At 45.0% G+C, this 11,486-nt stretch overlaps 1 protein-coding gene across 2 annotated transcripts; it reads right to left on the bottom strand.

The window, feature by feature from the left end:
* Positions 1-1,883: 1,883 nt before the first annotated feature.
* On the bottom strand, positions 1,884-11,449 carry LOC101677079 (ADP-ribose pyrophosphatase, mitochondrial-like). 2 transcript variants are annotated; one of them, XM_013054741.2, is made up of 4 exons: positions 9,174-11,449; positions 4,223-4,288; positions 3,449-3,623; positions 1,884-3,099 (listed from the first exon to the last, which is right to left on the bottom strand). In XM_013054741.2, the coding sequence occupies exons 1-4, from the start codon at positions 9,197-9,199 to the stop codon at positions 3,019-3,021; spliced, it is 348 nt and encodes a 115-aa protein (XP_012910195.1). In that variant the 5' UTR covers positions 9,200-11,449; the 3' UTR covers positions 1,884-3,018. The 2 variants fall into 2 exon arrangements, with proteins under 2 accessions (XP_012910195.1, XP_044924841.1); XM_045068906.1 differs by lacking the exon at positions 9,174-11,449 and adding an exon at positions 5,424-6,724.
* Between the last annotated feature and the right edge of the window lie 37 nt (positions 11,450-11,486).

The raw sequence follows: 11,486 nt of genomic DNA, 5'->3' as shown, positions 1-11,486 counted from the left end.
TTGGGAGAAAAAATCAGGAGTTCTTGGGGGGGGGGGAATCAAGAATTCCATTCTAGCTATATTTTAATTGAGACATTAGACCTTCATTATTTCAGGGTTTTTTGCAATGATTAATATGTGTGTACATATGTGTGCGTGTGTGTGTATGTGTAAGCAAAAGTATATTGCCTTTTAGGAGCTTACATTTTGAAAAAAAAAAGTAGGTTGAAGAACATTCAAACTTTGGCCAACCAGGTGCCTCAATTATTCAAATAGACAGGGAGCGTATCTCAACCTGGAGGAGTTACTGAAATGAGACTAATACTTAGGAGAAATGGCTCCATCCTGAAACAAGCGGTTATAGAAGTCACAAAGAAAAGCAATGTATTAAATTTGTTCCTGAGCATGAACAATGCTGGGCATCCACAGGCAAACCTTTTTATAATCATCATCACCCATGTAAATACATCTTTCAAGAGAAGAACAATAGAGACCAGGCATATGGCCTTCAGGTTTAGAAAAGGGAACTTTGACCAAATGTGCATGTGGGAAGCGATATAATAGTAATTTTTTTCTTTATTAAAGGAACACCGCACAGGGAACCTGGGGACTACAGGAGTATAACTGCAGGAGAGACTAGGGTTCAGTGGTCAAGGAGGTAAGCCATGGCACCCCACAGGCCATGCTCTATTCCCACCAACATTGACTGGTTGTACAACTTAGTTCAAGTTCTCTAACTTCTCTGTGCCTCTATTGTTATCTGTAAAGCTGGGATAAGAATATGTGGTATGGGTAGTATGTGTAATGCCCGAGCTCTCCCCTTTCCCAGATTCCCCTTAATGGGTGCTAGGAGTGTTACCAGAAGATGGCCTTCAGCTGTCAGCCCTCTGTGGGGATTGCCCTGGCTGAGGAAATTGTCTCTCCCAAGGTCGCAACTCCTTTCAGGGGCAGCCCACATCGAGTGACTGGTCAACAAGGGGTTTAAAGGCCTGAACTCCAATTCAGAGCAGCCAGAAGGGCCTTCCAGCTCCAGAGCTCCACGTGGGGGTGGCCGATGCCTTCGCTGGGTTTTAACTTCAATGTCTCGTTCTATCCTGTCCGGCTTCCTTCTCCTCCCTTCCCCAGGAGTTCGTCCCAAGACCTGTCCCTAAGAAACATCTTGCAGTGTTAATCTCCCCCTCAGAGACTGCTCCTGAGGGAGCCCAACCTGTGACATAAAAGTACCCTCCTCAAAGTTGGGGGGCTCAGGGGTAGGGAAGGAACAAATGAAACAAGATGGGATCAGGAGGGAGACAAACCAAAGGAGACTCTTAATCTCACAAAACAAACTGAGGGTTGCCGGGGGAGGGGGGTTAGGGAGAGGGTGGTGGGGTTATGGACATTGGGGAGGGTATGGACTGGGTGAGTGCTGTGAAATGTGTAAGCCTGATGATTCACAGACCTGTACCCCTGGGGCTAATAATACATTATATGTTAATTTAAAAAAAAAATTTTTTTTTAAAGTACCCTCCTCAGAGGGTATCCCTTAGAAATAAATGTCATTACACATAAAGCACTTCACAGAGTATGTGTACATAGAAAGTGAATAGAGCCATTTGCTACTGTTACTGAGGTGTTTTCTTACAAAGTTATCAGCATCTGCAATACTCTTCTCCCCCCAGCCATAAAAGGCACATTGCAGTGGCTTGAGTTTATCTTCCATACATTGTAATAAATACCAATGAAGTTAACAGGTTTGTCTTAGGTGACAAGAAAAGAAAGAAATGTATTTCTGATCTATTTGATTCTTCTGGAATCCCTCATTCTTTATTGTCAGAGGAGCATTTTTGTGTTTGCAAACTGACTTTTAAAACCTTCTCTATTTATATACATATATATTTTATTTTTTAATTGAGAAAAGGCAGAAATGAACTGTATTTTTATTAGGTTGAGATTTACATACATCTTCTGACAAAGACTTCTTTATGACAGAAATTCACATTTATTGAGTCTTCTGAGATGAGAGGAAACACATATCCTGAGCTTAGTCCATTCTGTTCAGAAATAGTTCTTGTAACCAGAGGGCTGGATATTAAGCTCATTTTGTTGCTGCGTCTTATTTTTCTAGCTCATTCATAAGTAAAATAGAGATGAAACTTTTCCCATAAAACTAAAGATCCTAAAAACAAGAATAACCAGAGTGCTTTCATTCTTGAAGGCAATAAATAGAAGTCCACCTGAAGCTCAACTTGAAAAACAAATGTTATCCCAAAAAATCAGGTTCAACATTAGATTAGACCACACTCGAACACATCAGTGGCGGGGTGGGGGGGTGGGGAGTGACAAATGTAAACTAGCTGGAAAAAAAAAGGCTACAGTTGGTAAGAAGTTATCTTTGTATCAACTATGACTCTTCAAAGAGCAGTAGTTGCATAATGTGATTACCAGCCAAGTATACAACGTATACAACAAATGACTATATTCCTCTTCCAATTGGAAAACCAAAATGGTTTTTATCCTGAATGCCTGTATTTTTCAAATATTATTCCCTGACACAAAGCCTTCACAGGGCGGACAGTTTTGCAAATAATCATCAAAAGAAGTTCCCTCTATCCCCTGTTCAGCACAGGTTCCGGGCTGTTTGTTTCATATAGACCCATGTCCATTTGAAGGCTTTTGGGAGACTCCAAGTCACTATTCATGGCATTGGGGTCCATGCCTTCCCTCCAATGGGCACCTCATTTCTCAACCATGTATTGAATAAATTGGGACTGCCTGGCGTAAAGTTTGAGTTGATCATTGATGTCTACCCATTTCACTTTCTGGGTATCATCACCAGCTTCCAGATGAAGACAGTCGGTTATCTCACCTGTATCATCGTGGTAGTTCACAGCCTCTGTCTCCATTCACGAGTTATCTGTGTTGCGGGGATCATCCATGTAACCTTTATAGACACCAAGTGTTACTGATCGAATAGTTTGTGCAGCTGTTTCTCCAGCTCCGAAGTCTTTGCTCTAGATTTCTATAAGGAGTTCATGGCTTCCTCCCCAAATTCTGTCTTCAGTATGGTACTAATTTTCTTTCCTGGCTCCACCATTTCCCCTGGGATGGTCCATTCTCCACAGTCCTTCCTTTTGATGGCTACAAATTGCAGGACAATCCTCTTAGAAGCAGGATGGATAATTTTCTTCCCCTTGCTATCATTTTTCCACTTAGTTAAGATGGGATCTGCAGCCTAATTGGGACCCCACCACCCTAGAAGCCCTCTGCCCACCAGCACTGGCCAACCTGCGGGATTTCTATGCCTGCCATTCTCCACCTCATACAAACCATTTTGGCTCCTTCTTTCAACATGCCCACCCTCCTCATTGAATTTAGAAGAGAAGTTCCTGTCACCCACCAGAGGGTCTGCCCACATGGACCAGGTCAAGACAGAACTGGCTGTGTACTGGACAGGCTTGTACTCCAGCCACTCAGCCTGCCAGCTTACCTTCTTGTCCGGGACCTGGCTTCCCTCCACTTTGGAACCAGGGTATGGAGAGGTCCTGGTCTTCTTGTGGGGGTTCTCAGCAGCGGCCTTTGAATCTGACATGATGAAGCTTGGAGGAAACCCACCTGAGGAAGTCGGGTTCCAACCAGCGGAGATGTTGGGGCAGCTGCTGGGCCTGCAGGCCATAGAGGCCAAGGTCACGGACAGAGACACCATGGCTAACCACTTTGCCAGGCGTTCCCTGTTGCGCAGCCGGTGGGGGTTTCGGTGGAGCTCAGGGATACAGAACCACGTGTGGAACCAACTGCAAATGGGGGTCACGTGGACGGGGGGGCGTACCCCACCACCCCAGCCATGCAAGCCTTTTCATTTTACACTGAAAGGTTTTGACATATGGAAGGGCTTCCAGATGCCAAGTGCTAGGGTTGAGAACATCGCCCAAACACCTCCAACAAAATTAGCATCCAACGACAGCAAAAGTGCTTTCATGCTTACCGAGGTATTAGCCATTAGGGATAGATTTAGTTCCCTAGGTCCAGAACCACAGTTTGGGAGAGGGAAGAATGAATGTACTGGGGGTGGCAGGTGAGGTGGTTGGCGGATGGGTAGAGGGGGAACACAAAATGCCTTGTCTGGGATGATCAAAACCCTAGTGAGTGCAACCTCAGGGGAGGAAGAGAGCTCACTTGGTACACAGAACATGGTCCTTGTGGGAAATCCATGATGCACAAGATATGGGAGATGGTTCAAATCTTGGGTCCACCATCTACTCACCAAATGGCGTGGGCAAATTGCTTCATCATTCTCTTCAAAGAAGAATTGGCTACAGCATGCCAGGAGCTGTGTTAAGCACAGAAGATTCTATTGAGGTCTGGACCTCATGACCTCTGCTCTTAAAGGATTCCAGTGGTAGAACTAACACTGGAAGGGCAGGGCCCTGGACTCCTTAAGAGCAGAACACAATCCAGTTCAATCCCAGCATCCCCTCCTTCCCTGGGACCTTCTTGGGCTAAGTTACTTAAACTCACTTCAGAATCCTCATGTGTAACATGAAATAATAATATCCATCTCATAGGGTTGTGCTGACAATTAAGTGGGATATTACACGTGAGTCTGTTTGACAGAATTTAGCCCACTGTATGCACTCAGACATGCTACTTGTCATTACTCTAATTATCATTACCTTTTTGACCCTGCACCTTGAAAATAGCAGGACAGTTGCAATAATTATGGGAATTGAGCAGCTCAGATATGAGGTCAGAATTAAACAACCTACAATTTCTCTGTGTAGAGAAATTCAGGCCGAGAAATAATGGCATCTCTATCCTAAAATGATAAATAATGAGCAGAAGAGGCACTAGCTAAGTCATTATATCCAAGAAAACAAACCCTAGGGAAGGATATCTTAACATGAAACAGATAGTTTTAGAACAAATGGAATACTGTATATACTCTAATTGAAACCCAAAGGATATTTAGCATTTCCTACAGGTTGTTCTATGTTACACCAGTCCCATAAGTGATTTGATGGTCAAACATGTTTGGGAAATTCTACATATTTCACCACCCTCCCTTAGAAATTCAGGGTTCACATTACTGTTTGACAGATCCTATGAATTCCAGTAAAAACAAACCGACCAAGCCTAAACTATTTGATTCTGTTTCACTTAGTAATTTTCAGATTACATGACCAGAGAATGCTTTGTTTATGCAATCGTTGGTATTATTTTAGGAACACATCTCCTTAACTTCAGAAAAGTTTCAAAATGTGTACATGTGTGTTTGAGGGTAGGTCGCTAACCATTTGAAGTTATCACCCTCACAATGCAAGGCAGCTGTTGAAAAGTCATTCATCACCCTCTTAAAGAAACCTAAGCTAAATGAGCCAGGACTCCAGAAGGCTTGAAACCCAGAAATAACTGGAATTATTGGGAACAAAAAGTAGAAAAGGACTAACAGCATAGAAATGTGATACCTGGCCATCATCAACCATTGTCTTCATTATCATTGTCGAAAATTTGCTGTGTGCACTGTGCAAAGAACTGCTAGGAAAGAAAGATGATTATTAAGAGATATAGTCCCAGGTCTATAAGTTGTGTCTTTCTATGCTTGCATTGATTTTCAATTGTGGGATTCTTATTCCTCTGAGTCTCCTGGAGATGTAGTAGGAAAACCACTGATGTGAGAATGTAAACATGTTGGAAGAAGACACTTATAAATTCCTCATATAATTATTTCCAGTCATCATAATATAACTCATAAGAAACAAATGAAGCAGGAGTCTTTCGGCTGGTTCTAGCTTTCCACCACCATGGGCTATGTAACTTTGTACCTGACACTCGGCTTCTCTGAGTCTTAGTATATCATGATGAAAAGAATCAGTTGGCCTCTGTTAGCTGCTAAAGTCCTCCCAGCTTTAACATTTTATGATTCTAGGATCTTTGAAAATCTCATTATTGGAAGGCCAAGATCGATTTTTGCTCTGAATCAAAAAAAAAAAAAAAACCAACAACAACCAAATAAATAAACAAAAAAAACAAACCAAAAACCCTGCAGATGTTCAAATATAAACAACAAGATGCTCGGGGTGGGGGTTGGGGGCAAGAGACACTTGAGGAAAGCAAGGGAGCAGGGAAGGCCTGGTATGTCCAGTACAACGCAGAAATACAGTGAGCCAAAGATGATTTCACAGAACACCTACCCAGAAAGGGACATTAAAACTAGTAATGAAAGGTTTTGCTTGTTTTTACTATCATCAAAGAGAAGAAAGTTAAATCAGACCATTAGATGATCAAGGTGCAAAAGGTACCCAAAGGGAAAGAAATGAAGTATGATAGTTGAGACCAAAAGAATGATTTGCTGGGAAGCCACCGGGGAAACTCTCTTTTCTAAATTGTCATCCAAAGCAGAAAAACAAACAGCTCTCGACAGAGAATGTTCTGGTCCATGCAGGAGAAAGCCCTGAAGGAATTTTAAGCACAATCAGAGAACAAATCTTTGGTCTACCGCTATGAACTCTTTTTGGGCCAGAGATGGCCTGCGTGATTCCCGTTTTATCAAGAATATTATGGAAGGCAGAGTGGGGATGGAGAGGACCAGGCTGATTACAGGACCCCAGGAGTGCAATAACCCCTAATCATCCTTCTAGCCTCTCTTTGGGAAGCAGAAACAAGTGGTATCCGCAAAATTGGATTACTATAAATTATCCATCTCTTCCTAAAGTGATGTTAAAGCTCAACTTGTTGGTGCCTAGGTGGCTCAGAGGGTTAAAGCCTCTGCTTTTGGTTCAGGTCATGATCTCAGGGTCCTGGGATTGAGTCCCACATCGGGCTCTCTGCTCAACAGGAAGCCTGCTTCTCTTCCTCTCCCTCTGCCTGCCTCTCTGCCTACTTGTGATCTCTGTCTGTCAAATAAATAAATAAAATCTTAAAAAAAAAAAGCTCAACTTCTGAAAAAAATCAGGAAGGAAAGCAATGAAGAGCTTTTCTCTTCGCTTTAAGGTGATAATACTGATAAATAATAATAATAATAATAAAATAATTACCATTTACTAAGTGCTCTCTGTGTACTGGTCTGTGGCACACTGGTCAATGAGTGATCAAGGTATTAGGTCATTAGTCTGGTTTTGAAGTCAAAGAGAAAAATGGGACAGTGATTAACTTTTTTTAAGATTAAAGAAAACTGCCTTTTAAGAAGTGACTTAGGCAGGATAATTAATGCAGCCATATATAGAATGGGGGCCATCTACAATTTAGCCTAAGAAATCTGAAGTAAAATGTGTAACAATGAGAGTCAAATAAGCTTTATTTATAGGAGAGGTAAGTTTCCGTGTGTGTGGTGTGATGTGAAGGTGTTAGGAAAGTCCAGCTGGCCCCCCAAAAATGGCTTCCTGACCCTCTTAAAATACTTCCTGGATTTACACCATTAAAATAACCCCCTTTGAATGCAGTTTGTATTGTAAAATACACATTTATTTCACATTCAGCTGTTGTAATGCTTTCTGGAGAATTAATGGAGCAGGCCAACAACTAGCTAAGGATGTCAACCGAGGAGACAAAGATTTGGAGAGGAGGAGGAACCCTTTCAAGGACGTGTGTGTGTGTGTGTGTGGCATCGCTCCAGTCAGTTCAGTAGCCGTGGGTGCCTGCTCGACCCCAGATCCTGAGCTAGGTCCCAGAGATGAAAGGGTAAGTCAAGGGGGAGTTCATTGCCTCAAGAAGCTTACAATCCAGAAAGTGAACTACATGAAACTCATGGGGAGTTCTGAAATGTGGAAACAGAGACTCAGGAAGGAAAGGTGGAGGGGCAAAGAAGAGTCTCTTCCATCACAAGATATTGAAGGCTTGGGCAATGGGTTAAAGGAAGACATCTTTTTGGTCCCAGGGAACTCCCCCAAGGAACCATCCAAACTGAAGCTGGTAGGTTTCCCACTCAGTAGGCTACAGGATTTGATTCAATGATTCTTTTTCATTCTTTGAAATTTAGATTAGTCAAATTTGACTATCTCAGAGCTCTTAAGCTAGATTGCTGCCTCCTTCTGCCAGAACTCCACTATCCGCAGTCCATCCTGATTGTACAGTGGGATCGCTGAGGCCGGTGTTAGAGCGGGCAGCAGGGGAGGGAGAGGAACAGCAAGTGGGAGCCTAATGGAGAACTTCTTTAAATGGCAAACCGGAGGAGCACCATGTTTTCAGATGACATTCAACGAGCCCCCTAAGACATAGCTTCTAGGAATGGAGAGAACACTCAATTATAGCCAAAAAGATTTGGGAACAAGTTCTGACTCTGGTAAATACCGGCTAGCAGGATAGCCATGGGAAATCCTAATAATATACACCTCTATTTATGGGAGACTGACTACATGCCAGGCACTGTGCTTTGTGTTTTACCCGTAAAAACACTGAATTCTCATGACGACCCACTGGGGTAGATTCTCTCATTTCCTATTTTATAGAGGAGAAATCTTAAACACAGATAAGTTCAAGGTCATATAATCTCACATGTGTCAAAGCAGGCATTTGAACACAGGTAGTCAAACTCGAATGTCTGCATTTAGCTACTGTCATATTCCAGTTACCTAAGTCTGTTAGGCCTCAAGTCATTCACTTTAAAAATGGACGTGTTGGGCCAGACAATGTCTTGACTTCTTTCTGGCTTTAGAACATTACAATTCTAATTACATGAATTATACTCACACTCAGTATTCTTAAGGTTAATCTGTGTTTCTGAGTAGTCTGTCTTAGAGAACTGAAATGTAAAGGCAAATATCTGAAACCCAGTCTTAGATCCCAGCTGTACCTTTTGTTCAGTCAAACTGGACCATATTAGTCACTGTTCCACCAAAAAGGCCTTTCCTCAATCTCTATTTATTGAATTCTACCCACCTTTTCAAAAGCCAGATAAAATGCCAAGTTAGAGCGCAGATCTATTAGGCTGTTGGGGGTTGAGATTTGGGAGGAATATTTGAGGTAGTGGAAGGAAAAGACATAGGGTTAGGAAGAGGAAAGGGTGGAGGGAGACACTCACAGATGCAGAAAGCTAAGAGCAGTGATGTTGGTGACCTGAACCAGCAAAGCCTTCCTTCCGACGGGCAATAGTGAAGCCACCAAAGTTATATTCACCGTCGCCCAGCTAGTGGGTAAGGTGAAGATGAAATGACATCCCACATGTTAAATATCTAGCACGATGTCTGGAGGGGACCATAGTTCCAAATTCCATGGCTTACCATAGGAATCTGCTCCTCTCCTTCATGCTGAAGAAGGCTTCATCCTGCCCAGGAAGGAGTAGGACAAACCGAGGTGAGCAGAGACTCCAGGGAGAAAAGAGAAGTTAGGAGGATGTCTACTAGAACAGGAAGAAAAAAATGAGAACTAGAGAATAAGAGAGAAAAAAAAGAAATATAAGGGAATTATAGTAGAAAAGAGGACAGAAGAATAGAAGCAAAAAGTGCAAAAGGGGAACAGAGGGAGGAAGGGAGTTCTGGGGCTTAGAAAGAAAGTTTGTTCTGCTCCTGCAGAATCCCAGAGTCCCAGAGGTAAGCAGGTGCCTCGCCCAAGCTTGGAACGCCAGTGGCTTGCCACTGTGCTCTCTATTCCACCTCCTTTTCCTACTCTGCTCTGACCCCTGCCTGCTCTCTGTCCTCTTGTCCACTGGCTTCTGCTTTCTACCACTGGGTGGCCCTGGAGGGTGGGAGGAAGAAACCAGGGGATTCCTCTGATTTGGGAGGGACCTCCGGCAGTCATTGTTACTTCCTTCACGGCTCCAGCTCTCACTGGGCAAGACCTTCTTGGTTCTGGCAGCTTCTTCCCTTTGTCCCCTGAGCCCTAGGGGAGGAGGTGCATCCAGCAGTTGCTAATCTCAGGATTGCCTCACCTTCCTCTGGTGGCACTTCCAGTTCTCTCAGCACCTTTGTACCTAATTCGTAGCAATAAATCATCACTATTGAACTGCCTGGGAATGAAAATGTTCACTTGGATTTACCCTTAGAGTTTAAAGACAGCCTTCCCAGTGGGACTGGAAGCAGTGAATCTAAAGAGAGAAAGAAATCTAGCCATCCCAAGAGTCAGGAAGGGTCTGGGTCTACTTCCACAGGGTTTGACTCAGAGTTGAGGGACTCTTAGCCTAGGAATTATCTGTAAAATGAATGAGTTCATGGCCATTCGTGTCTATTCCTCCATGATTGACCATACTCACTTTAATCACCTTGAGCCTGAGCTTAAGGAACATCTCAGTTTTATTCCCCCAAGGGTTATCAAGTGCCCATTATGAGTAGAGATGGCACATAGCTAAGTGTGGTGGGGAAGAACACAAAGACACAGGCAGAAATGGAGGGCAGTTTCAGTTTTTGGAAGTGTCTGCTTTTTTCTGAGTTTGCAGACTATCAGGAGACCCTCTTGATAGAGACTCTCTTGAGTTTTTTTCAGTACAGACAGAGCTGCAGACACTCAGTGACGGTTTTATTCTTACAGTGTTCATCTCTCCCATCCCCAGGGCCATGTTGAAACCAGGCTCTTGTTTTTAAAGAATCCGCAGACTAGTAGGGGCACAGAGTGGGCACCTGACTGAGCCAGACTGATGCCAACCGCAAGAGGTGGATTCTGCACGGGGTTCGGGGAGACGGCACAGAGATGGTAGGAGACGCTAAACAAGCTGAGCCTACGAGGGTTTGACAAGCTGAGGGACCTTCGGGGTTTTCTGGGGTTTGGGCAGAGAACAGAACAGGATCAAAATCAGTCTTGAAAGAACAGAGGCATCTAAGGTGTTGTCTACAGGCAAGGGTTTTGGGGGTGAGGGTTGGGCAGTGAAGGGGAGACAGTGAAGGGGAGACAGCCATGGATCCGAGACTAAGGAATTGGGGTTTGAGGCCAGGGGAGTCATCTGGGATCTTAGGCATCATGCGGCAAGGTCACTTCTGGTATGGCAACCTGAATCCTGCGTGAGGACAGAATACAAGCAGAGAAGCTGGAGGCCGGGAAGAAACCGAGCCCCCAGAGAGAGAGAGCTTGTAGAGGAAGGTTCGGCTTGACCATCGCCGAAGGGGCACATTGAGCTGCGGCTTTCTGTCCATTCAAGGGCAAGCTTCCTCCGTCTGTTGGGGGGTGGGGGGGAGTGCCCCTTTTACGGCTGAATGAGACGAAGTCTCCAGCCTCCGAAGTTTCGAATTTCTCCTTGCCAAGGTCGCGCCACTACAGGTGGGCGATCGCGAGCCTTGGGCCCACGAGTGGCTCTACGGCCGCCCCCGGTGGCCGCTGCTGCTCGTCCCCTCCAGGCCCGGGCGCCGCCGCGGGCCGTGCCGGGCAGGGCGCTCCGGGAGCTGCGCGGCGGCTGCTCGAGGAGGCCTGGCGGGCGGCGGCGAGAGGCTGTGCCCCAGTTTGTGTCCAATCAGGGAGTGCGGGCTGTGCCCCGAGCCGGGCAGCAATGCGTAAACAAACCCACGGCAACTCCTCCGCCCCCTCGGCGCGCTCGCCCCGCGCCCGCCGCCGCCGCCGCCGGCTCCGTCTCCTCGCGCCCGCCCGCCGGGCCGGCCCCCCCACCCGCC

The sequence above is a fragment of the Mustela putorius genome, unplaced genomic scaffold (assembly GCF_011764305.1).
Source record: "Mustela putorius furo isolate JIRA1106 unplaced genomic scaffold, ASM1176430v1.1 tig00003909_pilon_pilon_pilon, whole genome shotgun sequence".
Classification (NCBI taxonomy): domain Eukaryota; kingdom Metazoa; phylum Chordata; class Mammalia; order Carnivora; family Mustelidae; genus Mustela; species Mustela putorius.
Note: the sequence above shows the minus strand (reverse complement) of the source record. Positions and strands in the feature narration are given on the sequence as shown.